This window comes from Myotis lucifugus, unplaced genomic scaffold (genome assembly GCF_000147115.1).
Source record: "Myotis lucifugus unplaced genomic scaffold, Myoluc2.0 scaffold_145, whole genome shotgun sequence".
Taxonomy (NCBI): Eukaryota; Metazoa; Chordata; class Mammalia; order Chiroptera; family Vespertilionidae; genus Myotis; species Myotis lucifugus.
In genome coordinates this window covers 104339-116299 of record NW_005871193.1, presented here as the reverse complement: position 1 = coordinate 116299, position 11961 = coordinate 104339, and the positions used below count along the sequence as shown (strand labels likewise).

The 11961-nt window shown below is 56.8% G+C and overlaps 1 protein-coding gene across 1 annotated transcript in view; it reads left to right on the top strand.

The window, feature by feature from the left end:
* The window catches only part of PIK3C2B (phosphatidylinositol-4-phosphate 3-kinase catalytic subunit type 2 beta), a 46044-nt gene that overhangs the window by 14798 nt on the left and 19285 nt on the right, over positions 1-11961 (top strand). Inside the window, exons 11-20 of the mRNA XM_014460902.2 lie at positions 241-363; positions 4036-4203; positions 4728-4839; positions 5969-6111; positions 7362-7550; positions 9063-9156; positions 9302-9396; positions 10033-10213; positions 11204-11311; positions 11931-11961. The exon at positions 11931-11961 is cut by the window's right edge and continues 6 nt beyond it. Of these exons, the coding sequence (XP_014316388.1) occupies positions 241-363; positions 4036-4203; positions 4728-4839; positions 5969-6111; positions 7362-7550; positions 9063-9156; positions 9302-9396; positions 10033-10213; positions 11204-11311; positions 11931-11961 (1244 nt within the window). The remainder of the gene's footprint in view (positions 1-240; positions 364-4035; positions 4204-4727; positions 4840-5968; positions 6112-7361; positions 7551-9062; positions 9157-9301; positions 9397-10032; positions 10214-11203; positions 11312-11930) is intronic.

Here is an 11961-nt window from a genome sequence, read left to right as displayed (position 1 = left end):
GGAGGGCTGCATGGAACAGCATGGCCCAACGTGGAGCCTGAAGCTGGGCAGAGGGATCCAGATGGAGCTGCGTCTCCACGCGCACTTCTGCAAATCCGATTTGGCGGTCCCGTCCCCTGACCCCACCTCACAGTCCCCAGAGACCCCGAGGAGTTTTACGGAGGGAAATGGAGTTTGGCGTGGGTGGGGGACTGAGATGGGGTTTGGAGCTGAGTCCTGACCTGCTCCCTTCCCCTGTAGCTATGAAGACTTCTACCTCTCCTGCTCCCTCAGCCATGGTGGCAAGGAGCTGTGCAGCCCCCTGCAGACCCGGAAGGCTCACTTCTCCAAGTACCTCTTTCACCTCATCATCTGGGACCAGCGGTAAGCCCTCCCCAGGCTCTGCAATGCACCAGGCGTGTCACTCACTAACCAAACAGTCATTCGACCTCTTGAGTCTCCATTTCCCTGACTCTTAAGTGCGGTCACGCATAACTTCTACCTCTCAAGCTGTTAGGAGACTCCAAAGAGAAGTACCCTTGCAGGCTCTTGGTGAACCGTGAAGGGTCAGATACAGCGTTAGTTAGTTGGTAGGTTCAATGGTAATTCATTGTTTTGGTCTTGTCTTTCTTAAAAGGTTTCACTGACTTTTCTTCCCCTAGTTTCCACCGAATAGAGGGGACTTATAGGTGAGAAAGGGAGGTTGTCTAGTGGGAAGAGCAATGGGCTTGAAGCCACAGTCCTTTGTTTCGGCCTCTCTGTGCCTCAGTTTCTCAAAACATAAAGCGGGGACATTTGTTTAACTCGTTGGCAGTTTTGGCGCTGACATGGGTAGGTAAGTTATGAATCTGAAACTGTAAGCCCAAAATAGTAGTCATCAGCATTTATCAACAGTGATTTGCTGCCGGGAAGGTAGGCGTCAGCCAGGCAAAGCAGGAAGGAAATGGAGGCGAGGACGCCTCGAGTGGTGGCAGGTGCTTGCCTGCCCGGCCTCTCCGGGCTGCACTCTGCCCTCGCAGATGGGCAGACACCCTTGTTTGCTGCCAGGTTCACTTCCCCAAACTGCCTGCAGCTGAGTGTTTATTTATTTGCAGAGCAGAACTGCTGCTTCAGAATTGGCAGTGCACGGTAGGGAGACTGAGAAAGGTCCTTGGGAAGGTCTTATTCGCTGATGAGAAATAAGGCCAAGGGAGCCGAAGTCGGCAGACAGTCTGTGGATCTGCTGGGAGGCGGGGTCACGTTACAGATGGACAGCTGGGGAGGCAGGCCCTTCCTCCTGTCGTCCCACTGTAATTCTTAGAGCAATGAAGGTGTGAACAAAGTCCTCTCAGGAAACAACCGCCAGGGCACGGGAGCCTCCTTGGAGGCCGAGGATGGCTGTGTTAGTGGCTCGTGACTTTCAGCATCCCCTTGGCATTCATTCTCTGGCCTAGTTACTTCCACTGTCAAGGGAGTTGGGGTATACAGTGCTCCAGGCCAGGCAGACCCTACAGCATTGCCCTTAGACCAGCGGTTCTCAACCTGTGGGTTGCGACCCCTTTGGCGGTCGAACGACCCTTTCACAGGGGTCGCCTAAGACCATCCTGCATATCAGATATTTACATTACGATTCATAACAGCAGCAACATTACAGTTATGAAGTAGCCACGAAAATAATTTTATGGTTGGGTCACAACATGAGGAACTGTATTTAAAGGGCCAGAAGATTGAGAACCACTGCCTTAGACCCTTTCCCCAGAGTATCAGAGGCCCAGAAGTAGCAGGCCTGCCCTCCCTCTGCCGGTCCTGCCTTCGCCTGCCTACTCCCTGGGTCTCATTTTGCTCCCTGTCTGAGATTCCTGCCTGGAATCCCAAAGGGCTGGTGCCCGCCTGGGGCCTCGTGGAGGGTGTCCTCTCAGCACTGCCCATGCAGATGCCCCAGGAGACCTGTTGGCACCTTCCTGGTGAAGGCCGAGGCATTGGGAGAAGACGCTGCGATGAAAGGTTCAGAACGCAGGCTTTGAGTTTCGTTGTCCTCCCATCCTTACTGTAGGTGCAGCCGTGGGCAGGTCATCCACCCTAAATGGACATGGTAATAAGACCCACCTAGAGGATTATGGGACATGGCCAATAAAGTCCTTGGAGCAATGCCTAGCGCATGATAAATGTCTTCTTCTCCGTCTTCTTAGCTCGGGGAGCCCTCTCAGGTCCCGTTCCAAGTGACTGACACGGTGATTGTGACACACGGGGATACGTGTGCATGGGAATACCTATAGAGCCCGCTTCTCGGAGCAGTAGCCACAGTGTCGCAGCGCAGAAAGCACACAGACCATGCACACGTCACACGGGTGAAGCTGTGTGTTCCTTTTCACTGATGAGAAAAGGAGGTGCAGAGGTCTAAGTCGTTGCCCTAGGTTGTGAGTGGCTGGACCAGAACTGGAACAGCACATCCCAGGAGCCCTTCCTGGAGGAGGAGGCCCTTTTATACGGGTGTGATGTTGAGGAATGGGTTCCAGGGAGGAGGGTCAGAGCTGCCGATTCAGAACTTTGTGGCTTGAACTCCTACTGATTATCCTGACCGACCCCTGGTGGAATACCAGATGCACTCAAGGACTGAGCAGAGGGGCCCTGGCTGGTTCGAGGGGTTATGGTTTCAGTTAGAAAGTTTCCTCGCTCCCTTTCTCCTTTGACAGGAGGCTGGATGCCTCTTCTTGGGTGAAAAGAGAGGGACCGGGCCCAGCTCCCTCTGCTCTCTGCTGGGGGGTCAGCTGATCCTCTCTCCCACTGCACTAGCACAGGGCTCAGCTAATTCTCAAAATAGGCCGGCAGCCGTGCTCTGCCACCCCAGCCAAGCCCCAGCCTGGCATGGCCCATGGCTGCTGGAGGGGCCCTAATTATAGCTGTGTCCACCCCCCCCCCCCACCACCACCACCAGGCAGCTGGGACAGTCTCTGGTGGGAGGGAGGGAGCGCCTCACTTGGGTGGCGAGCAGAGTCCCCTGGGGGACTGAGGGGCAGTGTGGAGGGAGGCCGCTTGATCGGGAAACTGCTGACCATGGGGCTGTGCCCTCTGGCGTAGAAGCCGATGGGCCCTGGGCCAGCCAGAAGGGCGTGACAGTGTGGGCTTTGGCCCAGGGACAGCTTTCCAGAAAGGTAATGTAAATGCCCTCCCTCTCTTTCCACAGCTCTCCCTCACCCCACCCTGCTCCTTATCCTGGACTCCCAGGGAGTGGCCGGTGATTCAGGCCCAGGGGCCTGGGGAGAACATCTGGGCCTGGGCGGTGGTGGTGAGGGCTTGCCTGTCTCAGCTCTTTTGCTCCACCCCCCCCCCCCCCCCACCTCACTCTGAGAAGCCCCTTCTCTTTATCCCTTTGGCTTTGAAAATGCTTGGGGAGGAGAACAAACCATCTGTGTTCCCAGGGTCAGGAGAAGGGGACGGGGTGAGAGAAGGGGACGGGGCCAGGAGAAGAAGGGGCCAGGGGACGGGGCGAGGAGAAGGGGACAGGAGAAGACGGCAGGTGACAGGTGGAGGACTGTGGGGGAGGGTGGACCGCGGGCAGGTTGCTCTCACAGCGACGTGGGGAGGGGTGGGCTTGTTAAATGGACAAGGACTGTCCCGGGAGCAGCTTCCTGGCGGTCCTCTGTGGAAATCCTCACACGGGAAGGCGTGTGGCTTACAGTGCGGGACACGTAGTCACCTGGACTCGGAAGTCTCTGCCAAGTGCGTTTTGTCTGGTCACCATGGGTGGCCCCCAAATTAGGGACGCTTGCCTCACCTTTCTGAGAGGCTGCAGGGACACCCACCGTCTGTGCTCCTGGGAGCACCCAGTGCAGGGTTAGCCTCCAGTCGGGACTGTCCTGCTCCTGCCGGAGGCTCCCCCACCCTCCCCCACAGTCCTCCGCCTGTCACCTGTTGCCTTCTCCCCATCCCCTCCTCCTAACCCCGGGGACACAAGGCCTCCCCATGCCCATGTCCGGAGAGGGAGGCCGAGTCCTCAGCCTCACGGCACTTCCTGGGCTGCCTGTCCCCTAGAACACCCCCGGCAGCACCTCCTCATGTGGCTTCCTGTTCTCCTAGGATCTGCTTCCCGGTGCAGGTGAACCGGCTGCCCCGGGAGACGCTGCTGTGCGCCACTCTCTATGCTCTGCCCACCCCCCCACCGGGGAGCTCCTCCGAGGCCGGGAAGCAGCGGCGGGTGCCTGAGGCCCTGGGCTGGGTCACTACCCCTCTCTTCAACTTCAGGCAGTAAGTGAGCCCCAGGGCGTGGCTTCTTGGCCTTGGAAGGAAAGGAGGGGCGTAGACAGGGGCCCGGCTGTCACACTGGCCATTGCCTGTTGGGGGTGTTGGCCATGAGGGGCTCACGGGTAGAGTCCAGAGGGTCCCAGTCCTGGTGGGAAGGACCAAGGCACAGGACGAGTGACCAGCTATTGGGCGGGACTGGTGCACAGGACTGTTGGGGAGGGGCATGGAAATGCAATGCTTGGCTCACATGCCTTGTCCTTGAAGGACCTTAAAGGTCATCTTAGTTCAGAGCTCTCCCTCAGGAAGGCATCCCTGCCCCCAGGTCACCCATACCAGGGTGCGGATAGCTCAGGAAGGCCTCCTGGGAGGGGGCACTCTCCTGGGACTTGGAAAAAGAAAAAGGCTGAGGTGTAGGGGGAGAATGAGAGAGGATTTGAAAAGGCTGATCTTTGGAAGGAAGGGCAGGAGGAAAACCATGTCCTTAGCCACTGGGTTTGTTGGCTCATCCCCGCTTCCATCCTCCTCAGTGTCCTGACCTGTGGCCGGAAGCTCCTGGGCTTATGGCCAGCAACGCAGGAAAACTCCAGTGCCCGTTGGAGCACACCGAACTTCCACCAGCCCGACAGCGTCATCCTGCAGGTGAGAGCCGGCCCCACCCACAGCACCGCACCGGAGCCAGCTCCAAGCTCTCCCTTGCGTTTGGGCGGGGATGGAGGAGAAAGTGCTGGGTCTTTGGGCACGGGATGGTGATGTGGCTGAGCAACTGGATGAATGTGGTTAGACTCGGGGTGGGAGGGTGAGTTCTATGGAATCTGTGTCCCATCTCCTGGAGGTTAACGTTGATTTGAAGGATCCTGAAGGCAGGGTCTGAGACCCTCCCACCCACGCTCACTTCTTGGAGTCTCTTGTATTGAACCCTAATTGTGGTAAAGCCTTAGCTGTCCACTCTTGGGCCTGAGGGAAGCCCTCCCGGCAGCAGTCACTCGGGGCTCTAGCGGCCCACAGACTCATGGGGACAGGAGGAGCTGGTCAGGACCCAGGTCTGGTTCCTAGTTCCCGGCTCCCCCTCTGTGGTCATGAGATACCAAAGTGGGCATGAACGAGATAGAATGGTAAGGAATGGAAGCTTCAGGAGGCGGCGTTTCGTCTGTCTTATTTGCTCCTCCATGCCCAGGGCATAGGGCAACGCCTGGCACATAGCAGGGTTTAGTAAACATTTGCTGAATGAGGGGACATAGAGCTCTATTGAGAACTGACTCACTCAGCTCCAGCATCCATTTAGGAGGACAATCATCTGGCCGCATAGAGCAGGGATCCAGGACCCCAGGACCCCAGGCTGGAGCGTGGATCCGGCCCTCCCCTCCCATGTGTCTGACTCCTGTCAGGCATCAGTGCCCTCCAGGGCCTCACGGAGGCTCCCAACCTCGGCTTCGAGGCTCCTAGTGGCTCATTCTGGGGACACTTCTGAATTTGGGCCTGAGGCTGGCCCCTCACCTAGATGCATCCCAGGCCAGCCTTTCCTCCCCTGCCCGTTTTTATTTCTCTCTTCATTTTCTTCTTTTATTTTGCTGGAAGTCACAGCTGAAAGGGACTTGAGAGAGCACCACCTTGAACGGGGTTATTTTATAAACAAAGACCCTGAGGGTGAGCGAGCGAGCGAGGGAGGGAGGCAGGACACGGGCGTGTGAGAGAGGAGCTGGAGACCCGAGGAGGCACCCCCTCTCACCTGCCTCTTCTCTCTCCTTGCTTCTCTGCTGCCACCCCCCAGATCGACTTCCCCACGTCGGCCTTCGACATCAAGTTCACCAGCCCCTCTGGAGACAAGTTCAGCCCCTGCTATGAGTTTGGCAGCCTCCGGGAGGAAGACCAACGCGCGCTTAAAAACATCATGCAGAAGGAGTGCCTGTACTGGTGAGGCCCAGGGCACCCCCACATGTGGCGCAGGCCCCCCTAAGTCTGTCCACATCCTGTCTGACCTCTCACCTCTCAGCTCCATATCCTTGTCCTGCTTTGGGAGTAGAGGTGGGATAGGGTGGGCATTACCACCTGGGCAGGAAGTGGTGGGGAGAGGGTTCTGCTGAGGGCAGCCCCAGGCCTTTTTGACTCTAGGCAAAGTGGAGCGGTCAGGGTCAGGGTCAGGGTCAGGGTCAGGAAGGTAGAAATGCCCATCCCCACGCTGGGAAGTTGGCCCGGACTCAGCTTGCCGTGAGGACCGGAGCTCTGCCCCACACTGCAGATAAGCTGTCGGCCCCCACCTCCTGTCCCTGCGACACCCACAGTCTGGCCCTGTCACTTTCCAAAAGGGATCAGGTGTCACGGCAAACTGGCAGCTCTCAGGGGGAAGCGGGTCCAAGCTGATCTCATCCTTGGGCCACTTCTCTCACCAGGATCAGAGAAGGGGGTGGAGGAATCAGGACCGGGAAGAGCTGGTGGGATGCCTGCCCTCCCTGTACCTCTCCGGCTCCTGCACTGCCCTGTGCATGTTGTGGGAGGGGAAACAGACAGAGACTGGATCATCTCTCTCCTTCCTGTCCCCCCAACCCCGCTCCCCGCCCCCCAATGCAGCCAGACTAGCTGAGTGGCTGCAGCCCTCCCCTCCCCCACTTCTCTGCTGGACCCCTGGCTTCATTAGTCCCTCAGCTCCCTTCTCCCATTAGACACCTGATCTCAGGCAAGACCTAATTAGCTGTAGGTCCCATAAAGCCTCCAGCTGGCCCCAGAAAGCCCTAGGATGCCTCTGAGCTGCCCAAACCCTGCCATGTGGGGACCACCGCCCTCTGGCGGCTCTGCTTGAGAGTGGCACCCTACAGGGCATCCTTAGGAGGAGGAGCACATTCCCTGCCGTTGGCCCTGCATTCAGCCTCCGGTCTGAGATGTCCAGAGTCAGCAGCCAAGAGGAGGTTTGGGCCCTGGTTCCCTTACACATTGCAGTCACCTAGGCATCTTTTAAAAATGCCAACGTCACTTCCCCAGGCATTCCGAGCGCATCGGTAAGGGCCGTGGCCCAGGCATGAGGGTTTTACAAAGCTCCTCGGTGACTGTCCTGGGCCGCAGAGTCGGGGAAGCAGAGAGTTTGAGAGTGTAGCATTCCGTTGGCGAGCAAGGACCCTACCCTTGGCTGACTGTTCTCTCTCACCTCCCCCTGCTCCCTGCACCCCCAGGCTCGCTGATGCTGACAAGAAGCGCCTGTGGGAGAAGCGATATTATTGCCACTCGGAGGTGAGCTCACTTCCCCTGGTGCTGGCCAGCGCCCCCAGCTGGGAGTGGGCTTGCCTGCCCGACATCTATGCCCTCCTGAAGCAGTGGACCCACATGAACCACCAGGATGCCCTGGGGCTCCTCCATGCCACGTGAGTTGAAAGCCAGGGCGTGGCACTGCCCCCACTGCCCTGAGCCAGCCCTGGAGAAAGTGGCAAAGTGGGGCTGAAATTCGGGGCTTCCCCATTCTCCTTTTCCGCTTTGTCTTTGCCTCATTTCCTCCCACTGTTATGGTAAGAACATTTCTCAAACACATAACAAAAATGAACACGTTACAGTGAACATCCATCTACCCACCACCTGGATTCTAACCACTAGCCTTTATTCTATCTGCTATATTGTATGTATATCCATCCATCCATCAGTCCATCTTAATCTTTATATTTTGATGTAAATTGCAGGCATCATAACACCCTCCTCAATCCTTTAGCATGAATATCACTGACCAGCTCAATGTTTGTTTCTTTCTTTTGAGGGAGAATTTACACGTAAGGGACTGCCCCAGCCTCACGTGCACAGTTGCTGAGTTTGGTCAAGTGCACACACCCTTGCAGCCCAGACCTTCGCATTTCGTTCCACTTTAACAGTCCCCTCTTCCCTCTCCCCTCTGAAGGGTTCTCTGGGGCCACAAGGTTCCCAGTCTCAGACCGCTGGACTGCCTCTCTCAGAGGGTACCCAGTATTCTTGGCTTCTTTCTCACCTTTTTGGAAATCACTTCCTCCTGTCTTGCCTTCAGGACTTTTTGAGGCAATGGCTTTACTCTGCTAAACTAATTCTGCCAAGGGGTACAGGCTCATATGAAATTCCATGACTGTCTGTCATTCACCTGGAAGATCTGCACTAACGGATGGTACCAAGACACAGTAGTGCCCAGCTGGTGTGGCTCAGTGGTTGAGCATTGGCCTATGAACCAGGAAGTCACAGTTCAATTCCCAGTCAGGGCACATGCCGGGGTTGCAGGGCTCTATTCCCAGTGTGGGGGCATGAGGCAGCCGATCAACGATTCTCTCTCATCATGGATGTTTCTACCTCTCTCCCTCTCCCTTCCTCTCTGAAACCAATGAAAATATATACAGTGGGGCCTTGACTTATGAGTTTAATTCGTTCCGAGACCGAGCTCGTACTCAATTACTTCTATCACTCATTGCAAAATCAGCCGAGAGACAGCTGGTATCTCAAAAAACTCGTTAGTCGGGACACTCGTAAGTCAAGGCCCCACTGTATTTTTTAAAAAGACACAGTAATGCTTTAACCCTCACGAGGGCTCTTTGATGATGGGGGTTTCTGGCACAGTGGAGTCAGGAAAAGGTCCCTGGGAGTGGGACTGAGGACTGTGTCCTGTTTTCTTTAAGTCATACCAGGAAGGAGCATGACATGCCTCCTGTTCATCTGGGGCCTGAGTCCGGCTCTGACCGGGGGCAGGGCCATCCTTGAGGTTTCTATCCAGAGAAGGCGCTAAGGATTCTTTTAAGGGCTTTGGCGGAGTCGGGGGACATTGCCTTGTCTCTGCCCGCGCCTCTGAAGCTCAGATGTGAGGGTGCTGGCCCCCTGCGGTGCCTCGGAGCCTGCGGCTTGGTGGTCAGGCGCTGGGCTCTGCTTCACAGCTTCCCGGACCAGGAGGTGCGGCGCATGGCGGTGCAGTGGATCGGCTCGCTGTCGGATGCCGAGCTGCTCGACTACCTGCCCCAGCTTGTGCAGGTGGGTGGAATGCCTGCCCTCCGGTTCCCGGGTCCCACCCCCAAGCCCCCATGTGGTCCGCATGCTGCCCCTCAGGACCAGGTGGAGATGGTGGTCGGTGTAGGGGACAGGCAGTCCCTGTAGCCTCATCCTCCCTCCTGAACAGGCCCTGAAGTACGAGTGCTACCTGGACAGCCCCTTGGTGCGCTTCCTCCTGAAACGGGCCGTCTCTGACCTGAGAGTGACTCACTACTTCTTCTGGTAAAACCGCCTGCAAAAGGGGCAGAGACGTGGGTCCTTCCCGTGGATGTTCCACTCCCAGGCGCAGGGTGGCAGCCGAGCCTGCTGGGTTCCTGCATGTTGCTGACTTACCACGTGGCTTTGGGCCCCTTATGCTGGGGGGGGGGGGGGGGGTGGTCTCCCTCCCGTGTAGCACAGTGAGGACCTTCCCTGGCCCTCCTCCTACCCACACACGGCAAAAAGAAAGCAGAAGCAGCCTGGCCGGTGTGGCTCAATGGTTGATTGTTGACCCGTGAACCAGCAGGTCACGGTTTGATTCCTGATCAGGGCACATGCCCGGGTTGCAGGCTCAATCCCCAGTGTAGGGTGTACAGGAGGCAACCAATCAATGATTCTCTCTCCCTCTCCCTTCCTCTCTGAAATCAATAAAATATTTTTTAAAAATAGAAAGGAGAAACAGATGCTGAGGGACCATGAGCTCTACTTAAAGGCCGAGTGGGCCTACCCTGGGCTACGGTGACGCCTTTGTGTATACAGAGCTGTTTTCCCTCCCAAGCTTGGGGTGGGTTTTCCAGAACTGGAATGGGGTCTGACTCCCCCCCCCTTCCCTTTGCCTGTGATCCCCTGAGTGGCCTGACCCCATGCCTTTGCCTGCAGGCTGCTGAAGGACGGCCTTAAGGACTCGCAGTTCAGCATCCGTTACCAGTACCTGCTGGCCGCCTTGTTGTGCTGCTGCGGCAAGGGGCTGAGGGAGGAGTTCAACCGCCAGTGCTGGCTCGTCAACACCCTGGCCAAGCTGGCCCAGCAGGTCCGGGAGGCCACGCCATCTGCACGGCAGGTGAGTGGGGCGAGGCTGCTCCTACCATTTCCGGTCCGGGGCTTCTGCAGCCAGTCGTGAACTTCTCAGGCATCCTAACCAGCAGGATGGCACCTGATCTCTGATTAGGGGATGAAGGACGTGACTCTCCCTAAGATACTGACAGTCACGAGCTGGATAAAGCCCATGCACATGTTTTGTTTGGCCTGCGAAGTGTCACAATTTTTATTGAATGTTTTGCCTTAAAGGCCACGCACAGGTGTATAAGCTGTTCGCTGCACAAGAGCACCCAGGCAGAGGGGGCAGGTGAGGGCTGGGATCCAGTCAGACTTTGTTCACTGGGCTGCGAGCCACGGCTCAAGGCTGCTGCCACTCAGAGAGGGCACCTTTATCTGTGTGCACAAATGGGCTGTATTAGGCCAGCAGCGTGCCTGCTGCTAACATTAGAAAACGGAGAGATTATAAAGTCCAAATTGTTAGCTTTTCTTTATATATATATGTGTGTGTGTGTGTGTGTGTGTGTGTGTGTTTAATTGATTTCAGAGAAGAAGGGAGAGGGAGATAGATAGATAGATAGATAGATATCAATGCTGAGAGAGAATTATCTATCAGCTGCCTCCTGCATGCAACCTGGGTGCCCCAACCGGGAATTGAACCATGACCTCCTGATTCATAGGTCAACGCTCAACCACTGAGATAACACTGGCCGGGCCAAATTGTTAGCTTTCCTTGGCAACAGTCTGAGCAGCCTCTCCCCCTTGACCCGCAGCCTGGCCTCTCAGTGCACTGGGGCCTGCTGTGAGCTGCTCTGTCATGCAGCCGCTTCCCAGGCTGGGTATGGGAGGGTGGTCTTCCTTCTCCACGGTCTCCCGGAGGTTGTCCATGCTTCTCAGGGGGCTGTTTCATACCAGTTCCTGCTGGGTGCCTGCCCTGGGGAGAGGCTTAGTTCTGAGTGGAGCTTAGGGGCCCTCCCCTCACCCCTCCTCCTTTGCCTCCTCCTGTCCCTCTCAGGGGATCCTCCGCACGGGTCTGGAAGAGGTGAAACAGTTCTTTGCCCTCAATGGCTCCTGCCGCCTGCCCCTCAGCCCCAGTCTGCTGGTTAAGGGCATCGTGCCCAGGGTGAGTGACCAGTGGGTTTGGGGCTCTCGGAGTGGGGAGGGCTCAGTGGAGGTGAGGTCCTTGCAGACCTGGTCATTGAGAAACGTGAGGAAGAAAGGCATATTGGGGTCTCTCTCCCCAGTCCTAATGCCTAGGGACTTTTGCCCGACAGCTGTGCCGGGTGGAGGATGGGGTGGGGGCTGATTAAGTGTCCCGTGATGTTGGGTTGAGGCCGGCTGGGGAAGCTGTCGTCTGTTATTGATGAATGTTCTCTGCTCCTGGCACTGCTCCGAGTGCTTCAGGCGGTCATCGCATTTCATCCTCACGACTCTGATGAAGTCGCTCCTGTTGGGAGCCCCATTTCACAGAGGAGTAAACTGAGGTGCAGAGGGAACACATGACTTTCCAGAAGTCACACAGCTAGGAAGTTGTGTGCAGAATGAACCAAAGGGATGAGAGATCAGGGGCTCGCGCTGAGCTCGGAACAAGCTGAATAGGTTTGGGCAGTCAGGAAGGCGGGGATGGGGATACCGAGGAAATCTGGAAGAAACCATGAGCAGCTGGACCCAAGTAGACAGGCCATTTTCCTTCCTGGGTGTGGACCACCCTGACCTCGTCCCTCCCCTCTTTACCGTGGCAGGACTGTTCCTACTTCAACTCCAATGCAGTCC